Source organism: Macaca thibetana, chromosome 3 (genome assembly GCF_024542745.1).
Source record: "Macaca thibetana thibetana isolate TM-01 chromosome 3, ASM2454274v1, whole genome shotgun sequence".
NCBI classification, from domain to species: domain Eukaryota; kingdom Metazoa; phylum Chordata; class Mammalia; order Primates; family Cercopithecidae; genus Macaca; species Macaca thibetana.
The window spans coordinates 124,734,245-124,750,520 of record NC_065580.1 but is presented as its reverse complement, the minus strand read 5'-3'; the positions used below and the strand labels follow the sequence as shown (position 1 = coordinate 124,750,520).

Sequence of the window (16,276 nt, the reverse complement as noted above, 5' to 3'; positions counted from 1 at the left end):
GGAGGCCGAAAGTTATTTTTTTCTGCTAATGGCCACTACACTACACTTTCAAACAGCCATAAATTATTAGAAAAACCTGAGAAGCACTCATCTGTTTTTACATATAGGGGTATATATACAAATAATTTCCAACAATTGAACCCTATGGGTTTAAGTGTATATAAAATTACATATAAATACACTAATACTATAAAAATGGAAATGAATACTTCCACGTTTATTCTGGGTTAAATCTCCTAATAAAGTTTGAAGTAGCTAGAGTATTTATATTATTATCCCATTTTATAGTTGAGTAAACTGAGGCTTGGGGTGTTTGGGCAGTGATTTTCAACACTGAGTGTACATTAGAATCACCTAGGGTGCTGTTAAAAATACTGTCATGTGAAGTAATACAGAAATATTAAGTCTGCATCTCTAGAGGGTGGAGCTTATATCAGTATTTTATAACAACTCTCCTGGGAATTCAAAGTTAATAACTGTTGGTTGAGAACACATGTTCAAGGTCACACAGTGGGTAAACAGAGAATAAACTACTTTCTGCTTTAGTTTGTGTCTAAAACTCTCTTCCACTCATTAACTTTTATGCACTATTGGCACAGGAAATACCATCAACAGTTGTGTGTGTAATCATGTTTCTCATTGTATGCATCAGAGGTCAGGATGTATGAGACTATTTTTGTTACTGGCCTTTAGATGATAGGGGGACGGGTGAAGGCTGAAGGAAGAATAGGCACCAAGCAATCTATCTAGTTATAGATGTATGTGAAAAATAAAATAATTAAGAAAAAACTAGATTTCACCCATACAGCTTTTCTAATATTGCAGGAAAACAACAGTTTCTGTGATATAAGAATAATTGAAGTATCCTAAAAAGTCAGTAATTTTATGAGTTTTAAATCAGAGTTTATGGTTGATATTTTATCTTTGTCATTTTTTCTTCCATGTTGAGATTACACATTTAGATCACAGAATTAGATTCTATGTACAATATATTTGTACATTTTTAGTTATGATGTAACTCCAATCTTCTACCACTTTATGCTATTGTAAGAGCCTTAAAATACATTTTCTTTTAAAATGTAGGTCATTGGGATTTTAGATTTCTAAAAACATGTAATAACGATATGTTTATGCTTAACAGATTTCCTCCTGTTGTATTACATAACTATTTCGTTTCTATTTATCAAATGAAGCAGTATTATTAATATTAACTGATGCTATGTGGCTTCATTTGAGGTAGAGTAAAAAAATAAGACTTTCATTTTTTAAATTTTACGCACACTTATTAAAAGCAATAAGCAATAGAGTAGAACTGTAAATTTACATTTTCAATAGGTCAAGCTCCTATAATAACGGTTTTACATTTATATTGGCTTTTGGCATTATATTTATATGATTCTGAATAACAGCACTGGAAATACATTCCATGCATTAAAGTGACATTCAAAATTTAGTTGCTTAATTTAATCACAATTTCAGTATCCTGTTGGATGCTTTATATTTTTCTCCCTAAAAATATTTTCCTCTGCTAGTGTTTTACTTTCTACTAAAATATAGTTATTTCCATAATTTGAATAGATGTTAGCATTGTATTTACTCTTACTGTTAGGTAAGTTACAAAAAGCAATGAAAGAAAGTGTCACACAACCTCTCTGGATAGCAAACGATTCTCTAGAATGTTTGGATATTTACGTGACTAAAATATGTAATTTTCTGTAGGGACTCTAAACGTGCTTCCATTTGTATGTATCTAGTGAGGCAAGCAAGGGGCACCGGGCTCTCCTGCAGCGCTGGCAAGCCGCCTTCTCGGGGACAGGGAAGGGCTGTGCGTCCCGGGCCTGGGCTCGCGGCCCCCGGCGCGCCCCTTAACTCACGCTAATCTTGGTCCCGTCGCTGTCCGGGTCTCTGTCTGGCAAGAGCTCCACCTGCGGGCAAGGAGCGAACGCTCAGTCCCACGCCAGGCCCGCCCAACCGCCCGCCCCCACGCGAGCACAGCCTTCGCCGCTCCAGGCAGGGCCCTCAGGGTGACCTGGGGACAGGGAGCGACTAGGGGCGTGGCCACCCCCGTCCAGGCCCCGACCGCACCGCCCCCACGCCGTCCCCGCGCCGTCCCCATGCTGTCCCCTGCGCCCTCCCGGCGCTGTCCCCGGAACCGTCCCGGCGCTGCGCTCGGGAGGCGGGGCCGGGAGCCGCCGGGTCTTTTTCGCGGGTTGACCCGTGCGGACGCTGGCCCGGAGGTGGCGCGGGCGCCGGGGGTGGGGCGGCCGGCGTGAGTAAGGGTGAAGTGCCCCGGGACGAATTTCCGCGCCTTTGCCCCGGGGGCCATCCCGCCCGCCGTCCCGCCCCGGGCTCCTGGCCACAGATTCTCTTGCTGGCTAGCTGGGGCTCCGCCTCTCGCTCAACTAGGTCTCCCTTCTCGCCCCGACCCCCTTCCCTTCTCCCCTCTTCCCACTATTTTCCTTTTCCTCTTCTCCTCCTTTCTCCCCCTGCTTTCCCACCCACCTCACCACCCTCTCTCCTGCCTCTTCCCAAGTTACCCTCCGTCCCCTCCATGCTCCCCACTCCCGTAGTCCCTTCTCTCCTGCTTCCTCTCTTCTCTCCTCTTCTTTCCCTTCTCCACTCTCCTCCTTCTCTCTTCTCTCTGCCCCTTCTCTACTCCTTCTCTCTCCCCTTCTCTTCCTCTCTTCCTTTCCATCCCTCTCCCTTCCCTCTCCCTCCTTCTGTCCCTTCCCTCTCCCTCCCTCCCTTCCCCTCCCTCCCTCTTTCCCTCCTCTCCCTCTTTCCCTTTCCTCTCCCTTCCTCTCTCCCTTCCCTCTCCCTCCCTCTCTCCCTTCTGTGCCCTGTCTCCCCCATCTCTCTCCTTCTCCGTCTCTTCCTCTCCCCTTTCACCTCTCATTCTCTCTCCTCTCCCACCCCTTCCCCCTCTCTGACCTCTCTCCCTCTCTCTCCCTTCTTTCTCCCTCTACCCCTTTCTTTCTCTTCTTTCTACTTCAATCCTCCCTCCCTTCCTTGCCCCTCCCCTTCTCTCTCTCCCTCTCGCCCCCTGCCTCCTTTTCCCCTACCCTCTCACCCTCTCTTCTCCTTTCTCTCTCCCTCTCCTCTCTTTTTCTTCCCTCTCTCCCTTTTTCCCCCTTCCCGTTTTCTCTTTCCCTTCCCTCTCTCCCTTTTCCCCTTCCCTCTCTCTTTCCCCTTCAATCTCTCTTCCCATCTCCCCTTCCCTGTTTCCCACCCCTTCCCCCTCCCCCCTTTCTTTCTCCCTCTCCCCCTCTCCTTCTCCCCTCCCCACTCCAATTCTCCCTTCCCTCCTTCCCCTTTCCCTTCTCTTTCTCCCTCTCCTCACTCCCTCTCTCCCTCTTCCCCTTCCCTCTCTCCTCTTCCACCTTCTTTCTCCCTCCCTTCTCTTTCCCTTCCCTCTCTCCCCCTTTTCCCCCTCCTTCTCTCCGTCTCTTTCTCCTTCTCTGTGCCTCTCCCGGTCTCCCCCTTTCTTCTCTCCCTCTCTCCCTCCTCCATTTTCCTCTTTCCTTCTCTCTCCCTCTCTTCCCGACACCCCACGTATCTGTTAGAGGTGGAGGTGAGAGGAGCTGGCCGCTCTGGTTCTCTGGTTGTTCAGCCCGGGGACTGGGGTCCCAGGTGGTGCCTGGTGCCCAGAGAAGGGAGAGGGGGTGGGGTGGGGGGTGGAGGCCGCCCACCGCTTCCCCTCCCCCTCCTTCCGTCCTGGAAAGGGGCTTGCAGATGTCCCGGGAAGTGGCAGCGCGGCAGGGGCAAGGCGGGCATCTTCCTAAGAACCAGAACTTATAGGAGGAGGCGCTTCCCAGTTTAACAGGAAGAAAATGGGCAGCAGGACTTCCTTCTGGGTTTTAACTTCGCGTCCCCAGGACAAATTCCCTCTCCCTCCCTGGAAGCCCTGGGGGGTCACTCGCTTCCACAGAACCGGGCGGTTCCCCAGGGGTGCCCAGGCAGCACCTCGGCCCTCAGTCCCGGGCCGGACACCCTGAGGACCGGGCAAGCGAAGGGGAGACGCGGGGTCGGCGGGCTCCGCTACCTGCGCGCCGGCCCCCTCGGCCCCGGGCTCCATTTCCTCCGGGCCCCGCAGGAACCACCACTGGATCTCCAGATATACCGAGGCGGAGCCGCTCTGGAAGGCGCAGGACATCTCCACATTCTGCCCCTCGGTCGCCGTCACGTTCCGCGGAAACTCGGTAAATTTTGCTGCAAAACAGAAAGGCATCCTTTTGGAATATCCACACCCCTCTTGCCAGAGTCTCTTTCCTTGAGAGCTCGCTGCATTTTTCCTGGACTTAAATAACCACAAAACCCCTCTCCTACATCCCCGGCTTCGTCTGGTTCCCCCAGCCCCCTTCCTTTGCCTCTTTCCTGTCTAACTTTTGGTATCATACCTAAATCACTATGTTGTTGATCAAATCCAGATAATGGAAAGGTTAACAAGCTTGCCAATAACTCTGTTAGCCAAGATGCCCGCAGGTAGATCCAAATACCTTTTGTCAGATTGCAGTATTCCGCAAAATTTACTGAGAGAGTTAGTGAGATACAATTTAGACAATCTGTCAAGTTGATATATGAGGAGAGTCTCTTGCCTCTAAGTTTCTAAACAATCTACCACTAACTGGATGTTTCATGTAACAGAGTAGATCATGATTATCTGTCAAAATGCACATTCCTGATACAGCAAAACAGTTATTAGCAACACCAGTGAAACACGCCTGCAGTAGTGAAACAAGTTGCACACTTTATAAACTGTGTATGTTTCCTTCTCTCCAAATTAACCTTTATTTGTTCCTATCAAGTCACTGTATTTCAAACTGCCATACATCCTAAGATGTAATGATCACACATCTAGATTGAGTTCAGATTAAATATTATTTAGAAGTCACTATGGAGATGTTTCTCAGCCTTTTCATTACCAGCCTTGACACTGCTAGTTTGCATGATTCATGAAACCATGGTGAAACTCACAAAAATATGTTTCCTTCCTCCTAAAGGCATTTCTTGAACATACAATGCTCTTATCTTGTTACCAACATGGTTGTTTTTATCTTATCTAAGGGGTACTTTGCAAAGAGCTGATGGTTCCCTAAAAGTAGTCTTGGAAAGATTTGTATGGCCAATGGAAATGCACAACCACAATGCACACTTACGGAGAGGAGGGCTGTGAGGACTGCAGAAATGATTTAGGGTGGATGCACTCCTCCCCCCCCCCACCTCACCCCCGTTTTAAAGAGAGACATGGTCTCTTTTTAACATTTTATGAAATCCCAAAAATAATCTCTAGTGATATGAAACTGTATTTATACCTAAAACAGGGAAGCTATTAAGGAGACATTCTGATCGGAAAAGGACTTTTCTATTCTAGCTGGCAGAAGGAGTATGGCATTTCTGCTTGCAGAAGTGATGCAGTCTTTTGGCAGCAGAGATGTGATCTGTTCATGGTGCTGAAACGACCACTGCAGCCTACGAAGTCCTGAACAATCGGGTTCAGCAGGCTGCTGCTGCTTGTCATGCAAGTTGTGGCTTTTTATGGGTCCTCAGAGGAGTCTGTCCTTTGATAAACACACATACAAAAGGAGTCACACGGACCTAGAAAAGGGAAACTCTAAGCTCAGTCTGACTACCCAAGGAAGAGGGACTGGTAATGGAGAGTCCCCATATCCAGCCCTGTGTTTGTTTGTGATGATTATGTATGCATGAGTGGCTACCCTGTGCATGCACACAGATAGAAAGCACACACACACACGCACACACACACACACCACATCGACCCTGTGTTTGTGCTCACCGAGGAGCCCACCTCATTGTCAGGCACCAGCTAGATTTTCTCTCCAGCCTAGCTTGTCTACAGTTTAATAAACTTTAAAGAAAATCGTCAAACAGAACACTATTTATACAGCCTAAGCCCACTGTTACTTGCTAGGAAGCTTATTCTATCTGCCTGTCCATTCTTTTTGAGTGTAAGAAACACACACACACACGCGAGCAAATGTATATTTGCCATTGAGCACAGACTTACCTTGAGAAGAAAGCCCTTGTTGTACATATAAAACGGAAAAGAAAACAAATCCAACATACGCCAAAAAGATCCCCATCATTCCAAAAAGGGAGGGGGGGTCACATCAGTGTAGCCAACAGCCGAAAAGCCCTGAAAGAAAGGCGTGCGAGTGGATGGCAGGCTCTGTCTCAGAGCCCTGGGCGCGACACTGCAAACATCCTGCTGCTTACTCGGCGAGGGCTGGCTGTGGGGAGAAGGGACTGCGATTCTGGAAGGTTAGAACCAGCTGGCTGGGATTCAGCGAGGCTTCCAGCGGAGCCCAGGCTGGAATCGCTGCGAAGTGTCTCGGCTGCCTGGCTGCCTGCTTCCAGCTACCTGGCAGCTCGTCCAACGTCAGCCCGCCGCTCCGGCTTGCGTGATCACTGCCCTCCCTAAACACGGAGCCGGCTCGGGAAGTGGGGAGTGGGCAAGTGGGGCGGGCTGAGGACTTCGCTGGGCTCGCGGCGCCGCAACTTTTCCCTCTAATGGCTGCGATGATGCCTTTAACTCTGTGCGCGCTGGACAGCGCCCCGCCCGGGAGCTCGCGCCGGGCGGCCGCGGAGGGCTCAGGGCACCGCGGCGCCGCCGGGGTCTCCCTTCTGGAGAGCAGGGACGTCGGTTTTTTTCCACTTTGCTTCTCTCCCCCATCGGGTGTCTTTCTGGCTCGGCGGATCAGATCGCTCGGTGCCGAGGAGGACAATACAGTGGCGGGATTGCGGCGCTGGCGGGGGGCTCAGAGCGAGAGGTTCCGGGAGGGAGTTGGGGCATTGCTGAGGACCGGGGAGCAATGGGATGGGGGAGAGACGGCTGGGCCGAGGAAAACAGCCATTTAGGGAAATGCCGCTTAACCGGTTATTAACTGCTCCAACCAGGAGCATCACATGCTACGATTTCACACGAATTTCTTGCTGAACAGCCTTCAGTACAAGCAGCTCATGCAGGAGCCATATCGCTCCAGCTGGCAGACGGAAAAGAGAAAAAGTACAAAAAGTCACGCATTAAGGGAATTTTCTCGAAACAAAAGCCCACCATACTATGTTTACTTTTTAAAAAATTATATACCTCCTGCCTTCCTTTCCTTCATCTGCCATGTATTTTGGAGGGGGGAGGGGTTTTACATACCATTAAGGTCTTCATTACGTGATTTTGTTTTGTTTATTTGCTTTTCGTTTGCATAGCACAATAATAATGTAATGTTCTCTGGGACTAAGTGAATAAAGAATCTCATTTTAGACACAAAAAAATCACAGTAAGTTTCAGAATGTGGAAGAAATCTACTTATCTGCCTTGGTGAAGATTTGAGATGTACATTCTGTTTTTTATTAAGAACTGAAACAACAATGTATATTATGTTAACGACTCAACTATTACTGGATTTAAATCTTTTTAACAAAATTAATAGCATTTACCATCTAAGAAGAGTACACATTTTTTATTCCCATTATTATTTCTATGCAACTATACCACAAATTTTCAGTATTAGTTGGAAATATGAATTAATCTTAACGGTGCTATCAGGAAGCCAATGTAGGGTATGTATTTTCATTTTACAGATAAAGAATTTGTAGTTGCCTAATACCTTTACTAGTCAGGAAAAAATTAACATAGTGGTTGCATTTTAAATCACTTATCTTCTATCGCTGAATGCAGCAATAACTTAAAGCTCAGAAAACTAAAGACACAATAACTTCATCACAATATTGTTTATTTTCTGAAAATATATTTATTTTTCACTGTAAGTAGGGTCAGAATATGGGATTTGGAGACAATCATGGGAGATATTTTACATCTGTTCATGTTTAGGCCAACCAGACTCTGTATCCTCCTTGTATTTAGCAAAGGATTTTGAAGTTTATCATTCTAAGAAAAGGAATCTCTTTATGTTCAAACATTCATGGACAATGAGTTCAGAACACAGAAACATAATCCAAGTTAATACACCTGAACCATACTAAGCATTACTTGGAAAGTAAACAACAAAACCTTATATATGCTTTAAATGCTATGCCTAACAGGATGTTTTCAATGTGCTAGCATGATTTTGGCTTTATTTCAACCTTTAGCATAAACATGAGTATAATATGTCATGGAAATGACCTGACCTCAAGGTTATCTGATGTTAAAACAGTTCTCAATATAAAGGGCATTTATTTTAAGTAAGAGGAGATCTAAATTAATTTAGCAAAGCATTTCAACTATTTTAAAGAAGTACTTGATCACTGTAACAATAAAAGTACAATAAAAATAAGCTTAAGAGTGTGAAAAATAAAGTGTGAGAAATCCTTTTTAGTAAAATAAACCGTTGAATTACTTTAAAAGAAAGTTATAAGCATTTAAGCAATGAAGGAAACAAAGAAGAAAGGAGGGAAGAAAGAAAGGAAGGAGAAAGATGAAATTGGAAAAACCTTTTGTTCTCCTTACAAAAAGTGCCTAATAGATATTTTAGTTTTGCCAATGTAGACCAACACTTTTTTCTTAAATATCTGTTATATCATCTCAAGGACTGTAAATAGTGCTAATAAGCATGTATGCATTATCTTCTATAGGTCTTTTGCCTTGTTAACGATAAACTGTCTCTATATTAACAGTTTGAAATGAGAAAATTTAATTAAGAAGTAAATATATTCAATATATCACATGATCACAGTTCTGAGACTAGGTCCAATTCTTTATACAAGTCCTTGTAAAACACTGTACTCTCCCACAAGATTGGAAGTAAATTATCAGGAAAGAAAATTTGTCTGCATCCAGATATAAGAGAAATATTTCCTGCCCATTTCTCCTTTGCCAAAATGATTGCTGATGCCTTATCCTATAATAATAATTGCACATCTGTTCTTAAAAAATACCTATTGATAGTGCTCCAACAATCAAATTCTACCATCTCACTTTTTGATTGCTTTCTTGCCCTGTTAATTAGCTTTTGGTCATTATTTTGCTTCTTAAAAATTCAGACATTTTCCCCCAAAACCTAAAATAGGAATGTTTATTTGAATATGCTCTTTCCTTGAGCATAATACAATCTGTTGGAGATTATTCCATTGTGTTCCTTTGGCATCATATTTAGATTATATTTATTCATTTTCTTTTACATATTCAAACTTGGTCAACTTACTCTTTCAAACACTTTCTTTGTGATGTCTGTAGGCTTCTACATAAACTTTCAGAGCAATTGATCCACGTAAGAGCTAAACTGGCGAGGGGGAGGGTCTTTACATTTTGTGGCTATGCCCTTTTCTCCTAAGGATTCGGGGACATTTTTCCATCTTAAAGTTGAAGGAGATCACTGTATTTCACTCCCATAGGCTCATGATAGAATGGCTTTCCATATCACACTTTCAAAATTTGTCCTAAGTTGAGGATTAAGAGCCAAATGTAAACTTCAAAAGTTTTTCATAAGTAACTGGAAGATACAAAATAAGATATTTCCTTTAGAAATAACTTTTAAAATGGCCATCTAAAGAATTGGAAGACAATCCTCACTGGGTTAGATGAGCTGTTCCTGTCCATGCCCTTCGATGTGTATCCTACTGTGTTCTTGAACGCTTTCTTTACAGATGATCAAAACTGCATAAGAGAGAATATGTCAGGGTATTGAGAAACATTTTCACTCACAATCTCATTCCTGGATTAAATTCTTTTCTCACTTCAGGAAATAAAAGGAAATAGTACAGGGCCTTTAAATGTTGAAGCAATATAAAAATATCCACAAAGAAATTCTATTTCAATTGAAGAAAATAAGAGTGCAGGAGAAAGCTGCTAACTCATACTAACCAAAGATGAGCTTTGCATATTTGCTTTCCACTTAGTTATACCAGTCAATGCTTTGGCCTGCTGAATGTATCAGTCTCTCCCTGTTGTAGTTTAAAAGACACAAGAGAGTCTGTCATGTGATAATGACGGAAGAAGCAGCATGAATAATGCCTCTTTCCATATGTGTACAGTGTCTTCACAGCATGTGTGAATTTCAGAATTGGAATAGAATTTAATAAGCAATTAATACAAACCACTCATTCTACATATAAAGAACCTGCCATAATTAGTCACTTGTGTCACAGAAGCAAATCAATATTTTATTTCTTCAGGATTCTAAGATCTAAAATGCTTTCAAGGTAGGGTAAAACATTAAGTATCTTGAGGCAAGCAAATAAAAGTTGTTGTTTACTAAGAAAAGTACCACATAAAACAAAATTAATTGCACCCAAACTCTTTTCTAGACACTGGTAAACAAGTCTTTTAAACATCTCAACACAACTTGTTTTCTCAGAGTTTGTGTTTTAGTAAGTAAACAATTTGGAGAGAGAGAATAACTGCTGGCCACTGGAAGTGTCAAACATTTTAAAGAGGCAGGTGACCTATGTGGACACTAACCGCCCATTACGTGGCTACTGTTGGTTTTAATCTTCCTGATGGCACTTCTCCTTTTATCTCTTCCTTTTATACATGACTAAAATGTAAATTACTTACATCTGGCTTTCATTCTGTGGAACTCACTGTAACTTTGTAATTGGAGTTCATGAAGTTAGACCTCAAATTATTCATGAGGTCATGTTATGTCATTTTAAATCGTAATGTCTGGCCTAGAGGCAACATCCAGGAAAGGCAAAGGGAAACCTCAATATCACAATCTGCTTAGATGCCCTGTACAAAACTCATGGCCACTTACATTCATTTTTCTTTTCTCTTATGAGAAATCAAAATGGGCTCATGATCAAAACTAAGCTGTGCCTCTCAATTTCTTCATTAGCAACCCAGTTAGCATCAATATTATGTGTCCATTCCTTTGTGAAAAAAATCTTCAGCTGGAGGCCACCAGATAAGAAAAGCTGAGGATGTTGTGGCTGAATGTACTGTCTCAGGAATGCTCCTTCCTGTTTCAGAATTATGCTGCAGTTAAAGCTCAGGATTTGTGATATTTAATAATTTCAATATATGTGTTTCTCATTAAAAATTCTGTTATGGATTTTTAGCATGAATAACCAAGTAACCGCTTTCCATATCTATTTTTGTGCAGCAGATAATTATTTAGAGAAAGAAAACAAAACTATGAGAAAAGCAGCAATTTTTTATAAAGTCTATAATTTCTAAGTTTGTCTATGGTTCTATACCTCTATTTACAGTTTGAATGAATATAAATAATGACTTAAAGCAATGCTTGTGAAAATCTTTCAAGAAACAAAACACGTTATAAACATTTAGCTAGCCTTACATTTTTAAGTATACACATTCTCAGTTAAAAGTTGTTTCTGGGCCAGGCGCGGTGGCTCACGCCCGTAATCTCAGCACTTTGGGAGGCCGAGGCAGGCAGATCATAAGGTCAGGAGTTCGAGACCAGTCTTACAACATGCAGAAGCCCTGTCTCTACTAAAAATACAAAAATTAGCCAGGTGTGGTGGTACATGCCTGTAATCCCAGCTACTCAGGAGGCTGAAGCAGGAGAATCGCTTGAAACCGGGAGGCGGAGGTTGTAGTGAGCCGAGAGCATGCCATTGCACTCCAGCCCGGGTGACAGAGTGAGACTCCATCTCTAAAAAAAATTAGTGGTTTCTGAGTTCTACAAACCTGGGCTTAAATTTCCACTCAGTATTTATTATCTATATGTTCTTAAGCAAGTGACTTACCCTTCCTAGACCTCACCCACTTTCTCTGTAAATAATAGTTCCTGTTTTATATTTTGTGCAGATCCAGTGAGATAATGCATGCAAATGCTTGATCACACTGTCAGGTATACAGTAGTGTTCAACAAAAGTTAACTTATTTTTATTATCATTTATCCCTATCTTTGATGCATGAACCTGAGGCTTTGTAAACTTCAGATGGAATGAAAAGGGAAGTCCCATTAAACCTTATAGTGATATTTTTAGGAGAATGCATGGGAATATTCTGAGCTCCTGAGGCAAACTATGGTAAGTATACTCTGTGGATATTGAAGAATTAAGAACTAATATTTGAAAGAAAAGCTGAAATTAGTTCAAAACAAGACTACATAAAAAATACACTAGGGCCTTGAGACTATATTTATGAGATATGTGTGAGAAGAGGGGCAGGGCAACAGTCTGGAGTTCTATATTTGATTTAGCAGTGTTCTAGCAGAGTTATTTTGGGAAAAGGGTTTTGGTATGACTCCAGTATGTATGGAGCTTCCACCCATCCTAAAGTAAACTGAGCCAGATATGTTATGAAATGGCGATGAAGTGACTCTTTATAATAATAAACTTGATTGGAGTTAATTGGGTCACAGTAGGAAGGACTCAGTGACTTAGGTAAGGGATCCTAGTCATCACAGAGCTCTGTGTAGTCCCTGGACTCTTAGAATCCTGAGAATCAGCGGAGCATCTTGGAAATCCTAGGTTGGTTAAAAATGTGACACAACTAGAATGGTCCTAGTTTATGCCAGTTGTCCCATTGGAATTACTAATAGCACACACTTTTATTACACTGTCAAAAGCTGTGCCTTTTGGATGGTAAATGATATGACTACCCTAGCTGAAGAGTAACATGAAGGCCTTAGATCTGATATCAAATTAGGAATCATGACTGCGTAATTGTCAAGGTACAAGATGAAAGATCATTTAAGAGTCTTACAGGCCGGGTGCAGTAGCTCGTGCCTGTAATCTCAGCACTTTGGGAGGCTGAGGTGGGCGGCTCATGAGGTCAGGAGTTCAAGACCAGCCTGACCAACATGGTGAAACCCTGTCTTTACTAAAAACACAAAAATTAGCTGGGCGTGCTGGCACGCACCTGTAATCCCAGCTACTCAGGAGGCTGAGGCAGGAGAATTGCTTGAACCCAAGAGGCGGAGGTTGCAGTGAGCCGAGATCGCGCCTTTGCACTGCAGCCTGGGCGACAGAGCAATACTCCATCTCAAATAAAATAAAATAAAATAAAATGAAATGAAATAAAATAGTCATATAATAGTCAGAATTTAGTTGGGAGGTTATTTGAGGTGGATAAAAGAAAATTTTGATCCCAAGTCAGAGTCTTCTAAATTCAGAGAGTAGGAGTCGGCTCACATTCTCTTTGGAGAGACCTATAGGTCCTGTGGGAATGACCCCAATGGCTGGGCTGGATCATCAATTAGTCTTGGTAATTGCTAAGATTGGGCAAAGACACTTTAGATGTAAGGAAGCATGGGTACAGGAAACTATACTTTGGAAACTGCACTGCAGTTTAAGAAGCAGAAAAGAAAAAGATAAAGCAAGTCTTCAAAATTTCCTGGGATTTGTGCTATATTCAGAGGGCTTGGTTACTAATTGTGAATATTACGTTTGCTGCTCCATACTGAGAATGGCGGATGTGTGTGTTGTGTGCATGAATGCATGTACACAGGCATGGTGTGCTGTGACAGTGAATTTCAGGGGTGTGATAGAACTGGGGAGAAGGGAGTAAATGTAAGATTAAAGGGAAAACTGTAGCTGGCATTCTTTTAGTTGCAATCTTTTAGTTAGACAACATGATTGGACCACATGTGCTAGATACCCTCATTCTCCAAGCAAGATGTACCAGCCTTCTGTACTCTGTGGGGCCCTCTCTTTTCCATACTGCTCCAGACCTTCTCCAGTTCTCTCCATTGCATCTTAGAGTTATCTCTTCTTCTTCTTTTATTCTTTTTTTTTGAGATGATGTCTCACTCTGTGGTCCAGGCTAGAGTGCAGTGGCACGATCTCGGCTCACTGCAAACTCTGCCTCCTGGGTTCAAGTGATTCTCCTGCCTCAGCCTCCCGAGTAGCTGAGACTACAGGCATAGTGCCACCACGATCAGCTATTTTTTTTTTTTTTAGTAGAGATGGGGTTTCGCCATGCTGGTCAGGTTGGTCTTGAACTCCTGACCTCAGGTGATCCACCTGCCTTGGCCTCCCAAAGTGCTGGGGTTACAGGCCTAAGCTACTGTTTCCAGCCTAGAGTTCTCTCTTCTAAGATTAGCGACATAGAGAAACTTCTCTATGAAGTTTCTAGATCTAAAGTTTCCAGATCTAAAGTATTGTATGTTTTTTTCCCAGTTGCATATATTGGGTAATACTATATATCAGTAGTTACCTATTTATTTTCTAGGTTCATCGTGATTAATAGGCCACAAACAGAGATCCATACAGATTAAATTGGCTTATTACTGTACTTTTGTTGCTTAGTTAAATGTTTAAGTGCTGCCTTGAAGAAGTCAACCCCATCAAAAAAGGAGCCCATTACAATGGTGCACTACAGAAGGCTGACCCCACAGAGCTGGCTTTATGGAAGCTAGTGATGCTTCACTGATACTTGGTAATGTCTTAGCGAATAGAGTGTCTTCTGAGCCCTCCCAGGAAACAGTGGGAATGTAAACATGTTTCACATAATAAATACATACAGCATTCCTATCTTCCTGAATCTTTGGTATCTTTCTCCATATTATACTATGGAAGTTAATAATTTTAACTTCCTTAAATATAAGCCATCTTTAAATCCAAGTTTCAGTTACCCAGCCAAGCAAACTCTTAGAACCACTTTCAACTTCTAAAGCTAGCATGGTAAATCTTGGATCTCATTTAGTGAACCACTTTAAGAAGTTAATGAAAATGTAATGAAATTAAATATCCATTTGTGATTATTATTTTAAAAATTTCTTAACACATGTAATAAAATTAAATATCTATTTGTGATTATTATTTTAAAAATTTCTTAACACCAAAATATAAGAACTGTCTTAATATTAAGAAGGACATCTATTACATATCAAAATCAAATATCACATTTAACAGCAAAATGTTGGTGTGTGCCTCTAAGTTTGGGACTTAGAGAGAATGCCCACAACCTTCAGAACCATTCAACATTGTACTGGAGGTACTAGCTAACAGCACGTTAAGTCAAGAATAATGAATAAAATATGTAAGAATCAAAAAAGTTGAAATAAAACTGACAATATTTACAGTTGATATGATTATATATGTAGAAAATTCAAAACCTAAAGATAAATTGTCAGAATTTATATATAAATTTAGAAAAAATTGTTGCATATAAGGTCAATGTATCAAATCAATTGTATTTCCATATCCTAGCAACAAAGATTGACTATTAAAATCGTTTAAAAATATAACATTTACAAAAGAATAAAATTATCAAACACTCGTGAATAAATCCAGTGAAAAAGTGCAGGATCTCTATATAGAAAACTATTAATGTGTTGAGAGAAATATAAGAATATCTAAATAAAATGAGGGTATTTTCATCTTCATTGACTGGAAGACACATGAGTTTATGTATTTATGCAATCTAATAAAAATCTCAAGAGGTCATTTGTGGTGATTGACAAGCAATTTTACATTTCTTTTGGAAATTTTTGAGGATAAAGAATAGCAAATTTTTTTTTAAAGAAGAGATATTGCCCTAGTCAATATGGGCTGCTACAACAGGATACTATAACGCTGGGTGGCTTATAAACAACAGAAATTTATTCCCCATAATTCTGGAGGCTGGGAAATCCAAGATGAAGGCACTGGCAGATGGTGAGGGTGCACTTCCCGATTTATAGATTATTGTCTTCTCACTGTGTCTTTGCCTGAATAGACATGGTGAAAGAGCTCTCGGGTTTCTTTTATAAGGACGCCAATTCCATTCATGAGGTGTTCACTTTCATAACCCAATCATCTTCTAAAAGGCCCACCTCCAAATGCCATCGCATTGGGGATTAGACTGTAACATACGAATTTTGTAGAGGACATAAATATTCAGACTATAGCAGCTATGAAGCCTTGATCTACTAGGTATTAAGACAATATAAAGAATTGTTAGGACATTGTCATATTAGCATGAGCTTAGAGAAATGAACAAATGATATTAAAGGAGAGAATTTAGGCATCTGAAGGTGTATACATGGACTTTTATATATGATAAAGGTGAGATTTGAGGTAAATAATCAAAGGAAGATATTTTCTATAAATAATGGTCAGTCATTTGGATGGCTGCATGGAAACAAAGGAAAATATGATTCCTAACTTCAAACTCTGTTCAGAAAAAAACCTAGGTTTAATATGATCGAAATGAGAACACCAAAACATTAAAGTTCCTAGCAATAACATAGAGGAAAATACTCTTGATTTTGGTATAGGGAAGTATTGCTTAAACGGGGCTAAAATTACCACCCATAAAGGAAAAAATTGACTAACTGAACTCCATTAAAATTAAGTTCTGTTCACCAAAAGACACTATTAATTAAGAATTAAAGATGTAGAGTAGAATAGAAAAGCTCATATTCAGAAT

General features: G+C 41.5%; 1 protein-coding gene across 4 annotated transcripts in view; it reads right to left on the bottom strand.

The window, feature by feature from the left end:
• The window catches only part of VSTM2A (V-set and transmembrane domain containing 2A), a 29,335-nt gene extending 22,829 nt beyond the window's left edge, over positions 1-6,506 (bottom strand). For all 4 annotated transcript variants that reach the window (XM_050783523.1, XM_050783522.1, XM_050783524.1 and 1 more), the window contains exons 1-3: positions 6,026-6,506; positions 4,043-4,209; positions 1,875-1,925 (exon numbers count right to left, since the gene is read on the bottom strand). In XM_050783523.1, coding sequence (XP_050639480.1) covers positions 1,875-1,925; positions 4,043-4,209; positions 6,026-6,104 — 297 coding nt within the window. In that variant the 5' untranslated portion in view covers positions 6,105-6,506. The remainder of the gene's footprint in view (positions 1-1,874; positions 1,926-4,042; positions 4,210-6,025) is intronic.
• Positions 6,507-16,276: the final 9,770 nt, after the last annotated feature.